General features: G+C 48.8%; 1 protein-coding gene across 1 annotated transcript; it reads right to left on the bottom strand.

The window, feature by feature from the left end:
- Positions 1-8,459: 8,459 nt before the first annotated feature.
- LOC122363555 (zinc finger CCCH domain-containing protein 3-like) lies at positions 8,460-17,430 on the bottom strand. Its single transcript, XM_043332982.1, has 7 exons — positions 17,418-17,430; positions 14,422-14,676; positions 13,963-14,106; positions 13,463-13,621; positions 12,845-13,046; positions 9,935-10,289; positions 8,460-9,316 (listed from the first exon to the last, which is right to left on the bottom strand). Exons 1-7 carry the CDS (start codon positions 17,428-17,430, stop codon positions 8,978-8,980), a joined length of 1,467 nt encoding a protein of 488 aa, XP_043188917.1. The 3' UTR covers positions 8,460-8,977.
- Positions 17,431-17,490: the final 60 nt, after the last annotated feature.

Here is a 17,490-nt window from a genome sequence, read left to right as displayed (position 1 = left end):
CCACCCTTCCGTCTGACTTTTTCAACCAGATTCTCTGGGATCGCCGTCCGGTCAGGAGTCGGGGCTGGTCTCGTGTTTCCAGTTTTCTGGAACCTTTCTACTACCCGTTTGAAAGACATTTTTGACGGAATATCCTTCCTCCTTTTAAATGGCTACCGAAACTCCGTCGCACTGCGGTCAGACTCCGCAAAGCGCCGTAATGCATGACCACCCATACCGCCTCATCATCTGTACACGGCGAATTGACCCGAGCCCTGTTCAAGTGCTCTGCGGCCGCCGCGGCTCCCGCGGCCGGGAGGCGGAGCCTAATTTCGGTTAGGTTGAACACCCTCGCGGCTGCGGCCGCTGCGGCCGGCGACGAGAATGGCACGGTTGTTTTGAAAGGAGATGCTGATCAAAATTTTGTGTGTAATGGCTTTATAATGGCTTTATTACATCAATTACTACCTTTTTGAAGCAAGTATTCCTTAACAACATGATAAAATCAACCGAAACAAAGAGCGAAATCCGCAATGTTTTGTCTCACGCGCGCAGTTTATGTCGAAGTTTCCCTGCGGTCGCTCCCGAGCGACCGCGGGAGCCGCAGGAAGAGCTACGCATTACCCAGAATGCTGCTCTCGCCTGATTGGCCGCCAGCTAAGCTCCGCCTTTTTGGCCGCGGGAGCCGCGGCGGCCGCAGACACTTGAACAGGGCCCCGTTTTGACGGTGTTAGCATTGCACGTCCATACTCCATACTGATGGAACCGTTGACGGTTTGTAAAAAAAAATGTAAGGACTAAAAACCGCTACAAATTTGCAGCAAAATGCATATAAAATTTACGCGCTTACGAACAAGTAAGATCTTCATTTAAGCTATTCAAAAGTAACATTTATTGTGAAACACCCTGTATGTGGCCGCCATGTCTGCTATCTTTACGTCCCGTCGTCCCTTGTCAGCTTCCGGAATCCGGAGAATGTGATGTCCCCCTACGATCATCTGTTGTTTTGTGCAGTGTACTTCTCATGTATTTATGAAGTCTCTTCTCTGCATTAATTGGTGCTGCCTGAAGCCTGCATGCTAACGACTGGTGCCAATTTCTCCCGCTTTGAGGCTTGGTGTCGACGGATCTCATTTCCTGCCTTCAGCAGGGTTACCAAAGCTTGGGATTTGTCCCAAGATCTTGGGATATTGAACCCGACCTTGGGACCTTGGGATTCAACAGCAAACCTTGGGATTTGTCCCGAGCTTACGACTCCCGCTAATTTTAGCACATTTTTTTAATCATTGGAAAAAGGAAAAGTTTAAAGTATTAATAAAGACCAAACAAAGGAATCAGGAACACATCTAACACAACTTAATTGTTTGTTTTTTGTAAACCGTCCTTTTTGGACGAACACAACCGAGCGTTCTTTCGTTTGGTTTCACTGTACCTTACCAAGCAACCAACGAAGCACGAATAAGTTATCCTTATTTGACGCGTCTTCACTTTGTTTCTCCCGTCTCAGCTCTCAAGTGAGGCATTTAGCGAAATACCCAGTGGCTTCCGCGTCGATTAACACCCGGCCTGGCCGCCTGTTTGCGAATTGTGACGCCCGACGGATCGGAGGCGGATCCAGCTCAGAGTTCTGGGGGGGCAAACCATAAAATTTATCGATTCTTTCCATGCATCGTCCATAGGCGTAATGTTAAAATTATGCCGTTTGGGGGGGGGGGGCAAATGCCCATTTTGCCCCCCCCCCCTTTGATCCGCCACTGCGACGGATCATGCTTCAACTCGTAAAACCCAGACAGGTAACTTGCTGTGTCTCTGTACCTATGCCTGCGTGTGTAACTGTGCCGAATGCAAGTTATGTTAACGATATTGATTTATTTAGTCAACCAAAGATTTGAAAATACGTCAAATACACTTTATTTGCTCTATATTTGGTTTCTATAGGCCTTGGGATGCACACTGGGCTTTGATCCTGTCGACCTTGGGATATGGAGCTCGATTTTGGGAAATTCGCGCGGCGATCTTGGGATTTAGAAAAATTCCCGTTGGTAACCCTGGCCTTCAGTTTTCTTTTTACGTCCTACCGCCTCATCTTATGGTTGTATGGGGGAGTGTTGAGAAAGTCTGATATCATGTGGTATTTTTATCGAAAATTGGATTCAATTCATCTCGGTTCCATCGTTTTAAGCACCTGGAATTATGCTTTGTTACCGCCGTAGGCCAACAATAACAAAAAGAACATCTGAAATGAAAACGCAATATATTTGGATACTGGTTTTAATAGTAACAGAAGTCGCCTCGACGGGTAACATGAACTAAAACAAAGTCAAATCAATTCAAAAAACGACCAAATCTATCGAACAAGTAAAAGCAAATAAAAACATGAAACAAATTTTGAATTATCTGAACTCTCATTCACGTGACCATTTCTCGGTGATATTTCCAGAGTTGAAAACGTTTTGAAAACCGTTCAATGACATATTCACTATTCAGTTTATGTTCGATCCTTCGTACGAATTCGGTATTTCAATCAGTGCTGCCAGATGGGGAATGCTGTAATCCTCCAGATCAGTTACAAAAATCCTCCAGATTCCTCCAAATCCTATTGGTAGATATAGCAAGGCGGTCTTGGACGCTGCGGGGGGCTATACCCCCCAAAAAGTTTCACCAAATTCTAAAAACCATCGGATTTCGAATCCTTTCGCACTGCTGTGCAGTTTAAAAGATACTTTTTCTTATAAAAATTGTTTAGTTTTCGTTTTATCCTCCAAAAAGAAACGAAAATTTTCGTCGATTTCGGGCGCTGCAGGGGAACCGGGGGCATTTGCTCCAAATGTCCCCCTTAGATCCGCCAGTAGTTTGGTACCCTCGTAGATATAGCTACAGACTGAGACATTCTGCAGTCTCACGGTGATAAAGGACGTGATATATCCTAACGGGTAGGGTGACGCTGGGCAGGAAAATGCCTTTTTAGTCTTGAATGTGTTATATTTTTCCATAAATTGAATATAATCATCGGGCGACAAATCCTCCAGATTTTCCTCCAGAATCAAAAATCCTCCAAAAGCGAAATTTGTCCGCAAATAGAGTTCAAAATCCTCCAGATTTGCGGAAATCCTCCAAATCTGGCAGCACTGATTTCAATTCGATGGGAAGCTCGATCGTTTCCGTTCGTTTTCTTCGTTTTTCGTTCGGAATTTCCAAAGCTCAGCTTCTCAAACGTTGTAAGTTGTAATGCTGTGCTAGCAGCGCTAACACTTCCGCCTTTAAAACTACTCATAGGTTTTAACCTTCTCTACCTTCTCTAGGTGGAAGCACAACCACTATCTTGCGCACAGGGCGCTGTATCAGCTTACCCCCAGTTAGCACCGTGGCCGAGCGCACGAGACCATCTTCGCTCCTTCGCACCACCTTCACCAGACCAAACGGCAATTGCCCCCGGGGAACGGAGGCATCAACGACAACGACAATATCGCCTACTGCTACATTTGATCGAAGGCGCTGATCTGCAGTTCTTTCTTGTAACAAAGGGATGTATTCTTTTCGCCATCGTATCCAAAACTGGTCTGCCATATATTGCGCTTGTCGCCACAATTTTTTTTCCCAACTGCGTCATTTTTATCAAATAGGCCAGCTGGAATCGAAGAAGATCTCAGCAGTAAGATATCGTTGGGCGTCAGGGGATCGGGGTCTTTTGGATCCGCAGACACCGCTGTTAAGGGGCGACTGTTGAGTATGTACTCCACTTCACATAAAAACGTTTGCAAGCTTTCGTCAGTCAACTTTTGCAGATGCAGTATAAAATCAAGAATTTTTTTTCACGCTTCTAATCATGCGCTCCCAAGCGCCACCAAAAGTTGATGCTTGCGGGGGGTTGAAAATCCACTTAACCTGCTTTTCTAACATTGCCGAATGGATTGCGTCACTGTCAGCCAAAAGGTCCAACTCTCTACTTAGCTCTCGCTTGGCACCTACGAGGTTCGTACCACGATCAGATCTGATGGTTCTTATTTGTCCTCTCCTCGCAAGGAACCTGCGAAATGCACAAATGAAGGAGTCGGTTGAAAGGCTGCTGGCAACTTCAATGTGTACAGCACGAGTGCTCAAACAAGAAAAGATGATACCGTATTTTTTCACTTGACTTCGCCCCCGGGCTACGAAAAACGGACCGAAGAGGTCAGTTCCAGTACTTGAAAATGGCGGCTCCAGAGCACAAATGCGGTCAGGAGGTAAGTCGGCCATCTTTTGTGTTTCCGGCTTGCGCTTCATTCTTCTACACCGGACACAGTTTCCGAGGACCCGTCTTACCGCGCTATTTCCTTTTAGAATCCAATACGTCCTTCGTATTTCTGAGAGGACATGCTCTCTACCTCCATGCCCTACATCTTCATGTACCTTTTGTATCAACATGTCGACGACCCTCCCTTTTGCCGGAAGAATAACAGGGTGTTTAGTGGTGTGCTGGGAAGAGGAGTGCCGCAACCTGCCTCCTACGTGGAGGAGGCCGTCGTGGATATAGGGGTCCAGTCGGTAAATGCTGCTTGTTCTACGCAAAAATTCGGAGCTTAAATCAGTCAGTTCTTGCTGGAACGTTGTATGCTGCTCGTGTTTGAGAATGACATGCTCAGCTTCTAAAATGTCCTCTGGCGCAAGGCGACGATTATCACTGGTTTTCTTCCTAAGGTAAGAGCGTATGCGGAGTAACCAGGCGACCGCTCGTGTCAGACGTTTCCACGACGAAAAATAATTTATGCATCTACGTATAGGATGGACGTTGTCTGCAGCATTATTTTGTAACATGCACGCGGCCGTCGTGACCTTTTTCACCTCTGGGTCGTCATCTGGTAGATAACTATCAACGCAGTTCTGTTTTGGTAGATCTCTCGTCTCCCAGAGGAATTGCGGGCCATGCTGCCACTGCATATTCTTAATAAAAATTGACGGGATAACGTTTGAGAAGCTGAGCTTTGGAAATTCCGAACGAAAAACGAAGAAAACGAACGGAAACGATCGAGCTTCCCATCGAATTGAAATACCGAATTCGTACGAAGGATCGAACATAAACTGAATATGTCATTGAACGGTTTTCAAAACGTTTTCAACTCTGGAAATATCACCGAGAAATGGTCACGTGAATGAGAGTTCAGATAATTCAAAATTTGTTTCATGTTTTTATTTGCTTTTACTTGTTCGATAGATATGGTCGTTTTTTGAATTGATTTGACTTTTGTTACCCGTCTAGGCGACTTCTGTTACTATTAAAACCAGTATCCAAATATATTGCGTTTTCATTTCAGATGTTCTTTTTGTTATTGTTGGCCTACGGCGGTAACAGTTTTAATACGTAACATTGTACAGATAACAGTTCAGTAACCTTCGTTTATCGAGATACCTTAACCATGGAACATTTGTGCCTGGCCGATCGTGCTAAATTAGACCAGAAGATCATGGAAGCCCTTTCAGAAATTCTTGAAAATTCAAACGTTATTATGTTTATATAATTTCTTCTATAGTTATCGATCCGGTTTATCTGTTTCCCGTTTTAAACGAAGTAAAATTGGCCATCCTTTCTTTTCATGCCCATGTCCGTGCGGTGACTCGGTCATGCCCTACTTGAACTTTGTCATTAATGATCCCTGGTAACCTTCATTCAAAACGTTCCTGCTTTTCGTCATTTGCTACGTGTTTGGAACATGTGTTAGTTGTGCTTTTTCGGTCAATGTTTGTTTAATGTGGCGCAATTAATAAGCTCCTCTTTCCGTTTCTCTACACCGCCTTTTTAGCGAAAATCCTGTTTCGTTGGGCACTGTCCTCACTTCCCATTTTCATGTTAAGCGGTATGCACAAATTTACCAACTTGTATGGCTCTATCTCTGTTTATTCTTTAACGCGTCTAAATTTACCGTACCCCTTTGAATGCTTGGTACTAACATATTTTCCCCGTTAGCAATCTTCATCGTGCCCTGTATTTCATTCCCCCTATCTATCTGACGTCCCTCTCCGTCCCACAGGGCTGACCATGTACTTTGGCTACGGCGTGCACCACGCGGTGGCCGGCCGGCGGGCGGCGGCTGAGACCACGGCCCTGGACCAGCTGCCACCCTACTCAGACACATCGTCAGATCAGTCGGGAGGCTCCGAGCGGCATCGACTCATCGACGCAGACCGGTAGAAGGAGGAATGGAAGGGGTGGGGAGTTTAGGGAATTGGCAGTAGAAGTTCGCGATAGGAAGGGGTGAGGAGGAGATGGATGGTTGAAGGAGGGAGTGGAAGTGCTGAGGAGTTCGGGAGCGTAGGGTGGTGGTCTCACGTGATAAGAAGGGGTGAGGAAGTGTGTGGGAGGAGATATGAAGTTAGGCGAGAAGAGGCCACTGTAAAGCAGAGCTTGCGGAGGAGGCAGTTATGACACAGGAAAGGACGTAGAAATCGGCAGTCGGTGCCAAAGACGATAGGGCCCTGTCGTTTCCCCACAGGGAGACAATCGGTAAAATTCATGGTAGGACAGCACACACCAGCTAGATGTAAAATAGGAGTATCAAATTTTGAAATGTAAGCGCTACAGCGTATATACAAGCGTCCTAGATGTGACGGGTTAAATCCAGGGATCAGTCTAGAACAAATATATCGTATGCTTTATAAATGCTATGAAGATTTATATAAAGCATATCGTCTTATGTCTGGTTTAGTCTTGCGTGTTTGTATTTTTATGCCATTTAGTTTTCACGTTTGTGTAGCTTGCCCTCTTGATACTGAGCGGTCGACGCCAGTTTTATTGATGCTTCGATATTACACTGGCGGAGTTTTGACACCATCTGGAGGCTGGCAGCGGCCCTCTCGTGGCGTGCCCACCCCGCTACTGCTGGGTGTTGAGCTTGGGAAGGATAGTGGGCGGGGGTCCAGGCGTGCGGAGCACACCTCGCTCTCCACGACCCTCCGCCTCCAGAGGCGCCGTGGGTGGCGTTCGTCAGCGTCACATCTTAGAGTGTGTGTCTGTCCCTGGCCCCTCTCCCGAGCGCGCCCCCCGCGCGCCACCACTGGGTGGCCGCTACCACGAGCACCTCCGCGGAGAAGGCTAGGCAGGGAAGGTCTCAGTCGCTACTTCATCAACTGTGATTGTATTTATAATTTGTGATGGTACTTATGATTTAAATGTGCGATGCATGACTATGTTACTTATTCGTTGGGATCGATATTTATTTTAATTGGAGTTTGCTGGTTGTTCGCACAAAGGTTTATACTGAGCAGTTAGTGGGAACTTTTCGCGTCTATTCTATCCATTTCATGCCCGTCTCGGAAGATATTTCTGGGTATGCTGTAACGCACACGGCACACACACCTGCATTGGGCTAATCAGAACATGTTGCTGTGTGACGGGTTATGAACTTCTGTGTTGTGATCCAACCCAACCATTTGCTACGACGGGGCCGCTGGCCCGTTTGCTGGGTCATAGGATGACTGAAGTAGTGGTTAATTGAAGTATTATTTTTATATTCCAGCGCCATGCCAGTTGTGATGTGTTGGCGCGGCAGAATCTCGCAGTATTTTATTTGTCTTCTGCAATGTCCCCTTGAGTTGAGATCTATAGACCACCTTTTCCTGCGTTCGGCTTTGAATCATGTCGACTGTGTGCATTGATTTATATTGTTCACGGTCGCGACCGTTCGTATGCAACTACAACAACGCAGTGCTTTTCGTTTAGCATTTTAATCAAAACAATATGCATCAACCGCCCAATTTTAATTTCTCGCACAATGTTAACTGCCAACGATGGAAGTCCGTGTATTACCGTAGATAGTAGATACCGAGCCAAGCGAGAAAAGGGGTCGATCCTCAGACTTACAACATCACAGAAACTGTCAAATATCAACTGCCGCCGAAATAACGCGTATTGCTGTAATTCCTGTTACCGGCGACTGTGTGCTGTCATATTTATTGATGTGCCGCGATACGCCCCTGCGCCAATGACGTACTTCCGTGACTGTTGAGACGTCATATCAGTGTGGTGACGTTGGTGATGACGCCACATATCGTCAGTGTGCCATGTTCTGTCAGTGTTGTGGTCCGGTGACGGAGCTCGCCGTGCTGCAGTGGACGTAGACGCCCCCCACCGCCGGCAGGGAGTGGTCTATTTTATTAGTGTCGTGTTGATTGTATGGTGTACGGTACAGTGTACACCCGATGTTGAATGTACTGGTATTGATGGTGATGAAATACATACATATGGATGTCAGCAGTATTGTCTCTGTGAGTGGATTGGAGTTTGGTAGTGAAACGTGCGGCGTTTGGACAGAATGGTCACAAAAGTTACGTGCTGGCAGATTCTGCGCAACGTCCCCGTTCTACCTAGTGAGTATAAGAGACGCATTATTATGAAATATTAAGACGTACTGTGTCTAAAATTGCATATCTGGTGAATCCGGCACCGTGTAGTTATAAAGCCAATCGCTTTTGTTCTCTTTCAAACCGCAGCGCATACACCACGGCACTTCTCGGTCGTATGAAAATTGTATTGATATACAATAATACAGATCACACTACACAAATCACATCTGAAGCCCCCCCCCCCACACACACACACAAACACACGTCACCCAAAGCAGCCGCACAGAGTCACACGTTGTACTTCGAGCCTTGGACACATCGGCACCGGGTCAAATTCTAAACAATAGCACCAAGGATTTAGCATGCATTGTACTAAACATATCGCACAAACTACTTGAGGTCTGCGCACACCTCCAAGGCTCCCGACTCATGGGTCTTTCACTATAAACTTAACTACTCTAGTTTGCGTCCATGTCGTTGGTCCAAGACCCAAGACTACCTAGGTTTTCAGAGGCATGTTATGCCACGTACTAGCTAGTTCGCTAAGCTATTTAGTTACTACTAGGGATCTTCCGTGATATTCGTCCAGCTTCGACACCAGTTTGCCACTGGGGAACGGACATAAGGGAGTAACTCCCCTCACTTGGGGAGTAACGCCCTCACCGGGGGAGTAACTCCCTCACTACTCCTCGTCACTGCTATCTGCGATGGCGATAAACGAGGGCATTTCGGCCATGGGCGGCCGAGGCCTCCTCTCTCCCTCTACCTCCTCTTCCTCCTCTGTCTCCGAGTCGCTCTCTGCCGCTGACGGCTGCGGCCGGTCGCCCAGGTAGTACCGGCCGCGGCCGCGTGGCGGCGCCACCGGCGTGGTCTCGGGCAGCGGCCGGGCGGGTGCGGTACTAGCGGACTGACTCCGTCGCCGGTGACGACGCGCGCGGTGTGCTAGCGGACAGGAGGTGCCGCGCGGACACTCGCCCTTCTCACCGAACTCGGGGCAGATGTACAGGTGCTTGTCGGTGCACTGAAACGGAATACAGCAGACGGTTAGAAGGGATAAGCGAGAGAAGGGTACTGTGTGGCTGGCGCACTCTGTACTATAGCATCCTCCAATGAGGAATATCAGGAATTAAAAAAAAAGAAACACACACACACAAAACGCTGCACCCGTACCCACTTTTCACATGAGACACAGTTGCTAGGGGTGTATCGAACACCAGCGCTAACCGCCTTATCACAGTCGCCCAACCACTGCTACCCGTCACCTATCCGTGCTTCTATCCTCAGGATACTGAAATCCTTCTCCTCCACGCCGCAACCCCCCTCCGGGCTGGACAGGCAACGTTATCTCATGCGGGCTGCTCCCTTGGAGCGGCACCGCTGCTCCTGAGGGAGCGCACCCCGTAGCCGGGTGCAGTGAGTGCCTTGGGGCTGGGTGGCCTGTCCTTTTGGACGGGCTCAGCCCCGGCGACTCACTAGGATGCCTGCCCAGACCAATGTCTCCCCCTAATTCCTATCATCCTTCCGGCTCTGCAATGGTCTTGTCGACCGAAAGGGCCTAACTCAACGAAACAAACAAAACAAACAAACAAACTGCTACCCGTAATTCTCCACCATCCTTCCGCCCCACGTCCCCACTCACCAGCTGTCCTCGGGCGCAGAAACCGGCCAGAAACTTGGTGCAGAGCGGCGCGTCAGCATCCACATTAACATGCTGATACGGACAGTTCTCCCTGCGACACTCGGACGTCAGGAAGTGTAGACAGTGCGGCACCTTCTCCGGCCGCGGCGCGTGGTTGTAGGCGCAGCCGGGCCGCCGGCAGCCGCCCTCCTGTAGGTGACGGGTGCACACGGGTCGCAGAGCCGGGTCGTGCACGTGAGGACACTGGTCGCGCTCGTAACGCCGACACCGGCCCAGGCGGCAGAAGAAGCGGCACGGCTGGCGACTGAGGCGCAGCGGGCCGCGCAGCACCGCCAGACTGCGCGACTTGGCGCGGCTGGGGGCGGAGAGGAAGGGGTTGTTAGTAGCGGGGCGGGAAAGGGGCAGCTAGTTACGAATTGCGATTCGCCTCGTGACACCTCGCTAGGTGGCAGCACCGTAGAACCGTATAGATAGGATAGCGAATGTGGCGCACGAGTTACGAATACCGGTAAACGTGTATTTCTGTATCAGCTTCAGTGGAAATTGGGGTTGGGGCAGTTGGGGGAAGCTGATTATTATCGATTTTGATCTCTTTTATGTAACGTTTTGGGTTTTTGACCTTTGGAGTAAATTACCCTGCTATCGCTAGTGAATATCATACAGCATTTGGCTGCAGAAATCGCTATGACCTTTGACTTTTAATCTCAGTCTGAAGCAGCTTACAAAGACGCATGGCAATTCGTTAAATGATCTTGTTTCCATTATTAGAATGGATATATTTCAGGCAATAAGGTGCATATGCAATCTTTCATGTTCTAGCAATAGCATGGTATGACAATGACATGACCACACAAGTACAAAAGACAGGACTCAGACTACAACTACTAGTGGCATTTGACTGAAATCGGAAGTCAGAAGTGATGGCTGCCAACCCGATTCCACTGCTAACAGCAGCTGTTCCACTATGCTAGGGTTTCTGAGGCAGCTTCCAGCAGCAGGCTGCAGCCCTGGAAGGAAGGAACTGAGGAGTCTTGCTGCCAACCCTCAAAACCCACTTGCTGCAGATGGCTGTTTGTTTCAAGGAGGTAGCTGAAGAGATTAGAGCTACCATTAAGTCTGTTGCTGGCATGTGTGGTGCAGCACAATATGTTACATGTGTTCTGCACATGTGTCCAGCAGAGCACAGAACATATTTAGCTCATTGCACCTCACCTCAGTCACCCCCTTACTCAGCATTGAATCGACAAATGGTCTGCTTTATTAGTTACAACCTCTGCTCAGTGCTTTAGAAGTTGGTGCAGTATTGGTGGCATTAGAGGCATTGTAATCAATGATATACGTTCACAGCTGGCCTGAATTTGCACATATATCTCTTTTGTTTCCTGAACTATATCAACATCATATGATCAATGGTGTGAGAATACTACCTGGGAGAGGGAAGCAATCTGATGTCCTCGGGTGTTCATTCATACCTTCCCTTCAACAAGCCTGGGGTACCCTTAAAGTTATATTCATTGCCAGGGCCATTTATCTTTCACATATGTAACTGATAACTGAATGGAAGAATGTAGAAGTCACAAATTTTTGGTGTCACTGGTCATAAGGCTCCACCCTCTGAAGCCTTATGAATCTGAAGTGATAACTCAGAACTGAGTTTGAATTACATAGATAACATATCCCCCTATCCCCCCTATCATTGGGAGCAGAATCAGCCCCTTCTGAACCGAATACTTCCCTCATTCCCTGCTCAGTGCTCAGGCTAGTAGCTACTGCCTTTTGGCCCTGACATGCAGATATCATTAGCAAAAAGCAATGTGAAATGAACATGTCCCTTCGCCTTCCGGGGCGCCGTTCGAGCAGCTGGTTTTGTAAGTCTGTTCCATTCCATCCCACTGGTCAACAGGTCATTTGAAAGGTTGAGCGAACCCGCACTGAACTCACCGTTGGCCCGCACCAATCCCTGATCATTCTACATCGGCACCCGAGCGTCCACGCTGGTTTCTGAAGGCTGCAATCTACAGGTCTTTGAGGGCTCCACGGTGGCGTTTTGGGGCCCATCGCAGATTTAAGTTCCGACGGTAGTCAATGAGGACTTTATGCAGGTTTCCGAGAACTCCATGCCTATTTCTGAGGGCCCCACGTCGGCCTGTGACGGGCTATAAAAGGTGAATGTCTTATGCCGGCATATGAATGCTCTTAAGATCTCAGGGCGGTTCCAAAGCATCGGGCGGTACCTACCTACGTAGAAAACCGTTACGGCGAGGGTTCAGACAATGTGCCAGGAACCTTGCTCTTTCGGCGGATTGCAATATCCTTATCGGCCGCCCTTACCGCCCTAACATTTGTTGTAATCACCAATAGGCAATACTGCTTACGAAGTGCCACGGGACGCTTTGTTCAGGGCCCTTTTGACTGTGAAAGGATGTATGATGGGCTATGAGAATCATTATTCGTGATCTATGAGGAATTTGTCGTCGAATTATGTGCATTGCATTCCAATTTTGAAAGAAAAAGTATTCGAAATCCGAGGTCTCGTGAGATTAGACCGGCCGGTCTGCCTACGGAGCGGCCGCCGGATCCTACCTATAGTAGTTCAGGAAACGGCCACCAGATGTCAGCCACTTCTGAGTCACGAGGCGAATAGACGACACCAAGCGGTGACAGATGCGAGCCAGCATGATAACGTTAACAGCCTACCGAGATCAGTAATGAATATATGAACTGCATTTGTTCTTTAAGGCATTTCAGGTCAATATTGGTAAATATTGTCAGCGTTTCCAATTCACTACAGTATCTGAAACCTACACAGTAGTTACATCTGCTGCACATAACAATACAATCTCGCACCTTCCCAGACCATTCGCGTCACTCGTTCCATTATCCCAGCGCCATCCCTGCACCCTCACTGACCTGATGACCGTGCGACTCGTCTGGCGGCGACTGTCCGCCGTCAGTGTGCCGTCTGCCGCCGGTCGGAAGGTCACACCCCCGATATCCAGTCGCGGGGGCGCCGGCGTACCGCGGTCCACGCGGCGGAGGCTGCGGCCGCCGGCCTCGACACGGAACCGGGCGCCGCGGACACTGATCCAACCCGGGGAGCGGGCGGACGATCCTGCCGTGGGGGGGGGGGGGGTCAAACTTCAATGATCCGCTGATACAGCCCGGAGAACACACGAACGACCCCGTCGGGGAAGAGGGAGTCGGGAGGTTCAATGATTCACTGATTCATCCCTGAGGACGGCGGCATAACAAGCTTTTGTCTCACTCTCAGCATGATATGCATATCAAAATTAAAACATCTATGTTTTAATTTTGATATGCATATCATGCTGAGAGTACCTCAGCTATAGCTGAGGTACATACTAAACAAGAAACCCGGATTATGGCTCAACAATGCTAATGCAACGAATTGGAAAACGATTCAATTGCTTCCGTTCTCAATAATCCCCCTCCAAACGTGGATACTGGATACCGAACTTCAGAATACTACCAAATGCCCATTTATAAAAGCACCCGCAAAAAGCATACCTGTGGCAGCAGCCCCGTTCTTCTGCGTCGACTTCGGCACGGCACGCTGCAGTTTTCTCGCCGTAGTTTTGTAGAGAAGGCCTCCGATGTTAACGAACCGTGTGGAGCCCAGACGGAGACTGCCGGCACTCCTGCAGAGTAGGGTCGGCACATTCAGTACTCGTTAGGATAACCGGGACAAACGTGACATGTGCTGAGTACTTGTTCGGCCACGTTACAGTTGACCTATGTGAATGTCACCATTTACCTAATACCTACTTAAATACCTAGCGCGTTATATGCTTCAAACGGCAAGACGACACGACACCGTATTCAAAGGAAAAATTTTCAGTCTGGTAAGCTTCAACCATTCTGGATTTCCAACATGTATTTCCAGACCGTGCACGACTATATACGCGCCTCTTGAAAACATACATATGCCTGTATGTGCCTGTCCCCCAGCCGGCCTGTCCTCGCTACCTATACTCACGTCAACCGGGCGGTAGGAGTTGCAGTGATACTCTTCCTCCTCCACGTGCGGTGCTGGGACAGGACCGGCCTGACTGCCATCGCCGCCGCCGCCGCTGGTGTGGAGCGGACCAGGCGGTATCGGCTGGAGACGGCCGGACGGCCGGACGGCACAGAGGGCGACCACGAGCGAGTACCTGCTGCGAAGAAGACGGGGTTGATGGTAGTTATAGTAAAGTAATTTTGGTTTATGGTTCCGGCCGACTGATAAGTGATTGCTCCCGCGATTGTTCAATGCCTGCAGTTTCCATTAGTGCTATGCAATAAATAAAGCAAGTGACAACGTAAGCAAAACAAATTAAGTATCAATGCTTCAAGAATGCTGGACGAGCACTTCCTACCTAAGTAACTTCGTAAGTAAGGCAGTAAACAGCACACAGTGCTCACAAGGCCTTCAGACATAGCAGTCACCGCACTTATGACACTCTTGCTGCGAGTGACTGTATTCTTACCTGCTCCATTAGCTGTGTGTCTGCCGACGAGCTGCTGCGTGCGCGGAGTACTGACCACACGCACCAGCTTGTGACGCGTGCTGACCAGTTTCCTGGCGGACAGCGGCCGTGGCGAGACGGCGGCACGGTGACCGGTGGGGTGCGGGGCCGCCTCTCTGGAGCGGCGGCGCACCAGTTTCCTTGCCGTGAGCAGCCGGTAGCGGGAGAGGGAGCGCCGGCGGGTGCGGCCGCCCGGCGCCGGGACGGCAGAGGGGCCTGCAAAGGGGGCAGAGGGGCCCACAGAGGGGACAGAGGGACCCAGGGACGGGGCAGAGGGGCCCGCGGAGGGGACGGAAGAGGTAGTGATTGGAGGCACCGCGCCAGGCACTGAGGAGAGCACCACTCCTGGGAGAGGGGTGTGGATGGCTGCTGAAACTGGACCAGCTGAGGAGGGGCCAGCCAGTGACCCCGAGCTCCCCACCTTCACAGTCACAGCTGGAGTCTGTGACTGAAACTTGGGGTTGATGTGGACTGTAACTCCCACTTTTGCAGGCACAAAGTTGGGGTTGACAAAAACCTGGCTAGGCTCCTGGCTAGGCTTTTGCACAGCATTGCCACTCACTGATGAAGAACCTTCCAATGGATGTTGCTGTTTTGTTTTAGAAACTTTTAATACCAATTTTGAGTGGTTCAATTTCTCTGACTGGTCTGCCACTTTATTGAACACTGTTGGTTTTTGCCAGCTTCTTGCTGCCTTATTGACATGCACATGATTTGAGTAGAATGTGGTTGATGACTTCTTTGCCCATGGCTTGGTGAAGTTCTTTGATTTTGACTTGTGTTGATATCTGTCAAACCCTCTTTTCTGATTTTCTATTTGTCCTGAAAATCAGTCAGAGTCCAATCAGTTATTGGTCAGGTCCTCAAAACCATTACATAAATAACTAAAATATCTGAACCTAAGGCAGTAGTGAACAAAGGCAATGATATGACAGCTCAAAAAGTAGACTAGGGTCCATCAAATATTTCACTGGAAAATTACACATCACATCTGATAAACACACAAGGCATATCCACTGACCACTTCAGCTGAATAATTCCAACTCTGCAGCCCACACTCACAGTATTATCACCAAGTTTCCCTTCCAGTTTCCCAATACAACAACTGGCACTACCTAGCCTGGTGCCAGGCTGGAATTCTGCACTGGAATGTACCGAGCTGCAAACAAAACCTAAAACTTGGGCTTAAAAATACCTACAAATCCAAGCTAATGAGAAAACAATTTCAATTAAAGGTCAATAATGCAAACTGTGAATCATGTGCATATTTTTTAGACAACTCCTCCAGCACAGCACTCCAAGTTTGGCAACGTAGGTACCTAGCTAGGTGCCACTCAAGGCCTGCACCATTCCATGCATGATGCAAATTCTGCAAACACTATTCACTAACAAAATCTGTGTCACACTGCTCACCACATGAATATCTCAGTACTCACAGCCAGTACTGATGAGTGATGACAAAGCATGAGTAACACCAAATATGGTACCTATATAAATTATGACAACCAGCATAGGTACCTCATCATTTAGCTGCCCTTAAATTTGATAGGTATACTAGTCTACAATCAAAAGCAGGTACTTACGTGTTAGGTCTGTTATTTGCTTTAAAAGTACTTTTTCATTGCTTGAAGCCATCGTAAAACCGTTCATAAGCCAAATGGAAAAATACAACAAAAAACATCCACCAATCTCCCCGTGCTGGCGTGCCGCGTGACACAAAGGAAACGAATCACAATCTAGCAAGGTTTTACGAATATGACAAAGAAATATGTTTGACTCAAGACTTTGTTCTAATGACGTCATATTGACATTACTCAATCAGCGGCGCGTGTTACAGATTATTGAGAGCTAGCGATTTATTTGAGCCAATTGTATTTTTGAATTTTGTCTGCAATTTTTCATCATTTCTGCAAACACATAGGTACGACTTGAGGACAAGTATACGCTGATCAAGGTCAAGGTCACCACCTACTACCGTCGATTGCGACACGGCCTTGGGTTGCGTTGCGACACGAACACCGCCGGGCAACATACCGTGCCGGGCATTTTGCGACATCAGTTCCGAGGAGGTTTCAACGGTTTCATCCAAGATTCCTAAATTACCTACTTGATAGGTTTTAGCTAGAGCATACCTAATTGAATGAGGCTCCAAGAACTAAGAAGGACAATCAAGAGGACAATTGGCTTTGACATCAGGACTAGACACAATGAAGTCTTGATTCCTTGATTCCTTTGACACAACTCATCGCTATTCGCACCATTCACCTTCACTCAATATACCCTGCCATTCACTGTCACCACACCAGAGATCTGCGTCCCGATTCGGAACGCAGATCACTAAGCTCCCGATTGTTTCGTACCTTGCAGGTATCCAAAAGACCGACCTTGACCTAGCCGAACTGAACTGGAACTTTGAGCTGGAATAGGTAACTAATAACTTTAAAACAAGTGTTTCTCCATCATGGTAGTAGTAGGTAGTAGGTACCTTATAAGCAAACATGCATTGAGTGCCGATTAACTGTCACTCCTCTCATTGCGCTGATGTCCAATGCCCTACGATGTCAGTTGCGGGCCGTGCCATCTCCCGTTATCCAGACCGATATGCATCCGGATCACGTGATATCCCAACCGAGCGCCAGCATTCTGAGAACGGCCAGCCTGATGTAATGTAAGCTGTCCTGATCGCATTACGACGACCCGGTTGGAGCGGCCCGCTGCCCTGCACCTGGTGGCCGCTCCGGCCGGCTGCAGCGCAGCGGCGCCGTCCCCGGACCCCGCCCGGTCGATATCCCCGCGGCCCGCAGTAACGCCCCGCCCGTCCCCGCTCCGGCCACTCAACACGCGCCGTTGGGCCAGTCTCGTTTATTACCGACTCGAAACATGGTGCGGCGCGGGACGACGTGCCGACGTGCCGGACACGGTCCCCAGCGACGGGCGTCGCTGGAGGCGTGACTGACAGCCGGCGGCCATCGCAGCTCCCCATACTAGACAATACAGGAAACAAAACCGCGCCGCGCCTCGTACTATTTG

Source organism: Amphibalanus amphitrite, unplaced genomic scaffold (genome assembly GCF_019059575.1).
Source record: "Amphibalanus amphitrite isolate SeventyFive unplaced genomic scaffold, NRLGWU_Aamphi_draft 000627F_arrow, whole genome shotgun sequence".
Taxonomy (NCBI): Eukaryota; Metazoa; Arthropoda; class Thecostraca; order Balanomorpha; family Balanidae; genus Amphibalanus; species Amphibalanus amphitrite.
The sequence above is the reverse complement of the archived record's forward strand: the minus strand, read 5'-3'. Positions and strand labels throughout refer to the sequence as shown.

What these genes read in the sequence shown, in the direction of transcription:
- LOC122363555 (XM_043332982.1), bottom strand. An exon ending in ACACACAGCTAATGGAGCAG is followed by an intron (nt 14,107 to 14,421) that starts GTAAGAATACAG and finishes TCTTCGCAGCAG; the next exon opens with GTACTCGCTCGTGGTCGCCC. An exon ending in CCGCACGTGGAGGAGGAAGA is followed by an intron (nt 13,622 to 13,962) that starts GTATCACTGCAA and finishes TATCCTAACGAG; the next exon opens with TACTGAATGTGCCGACCCTA.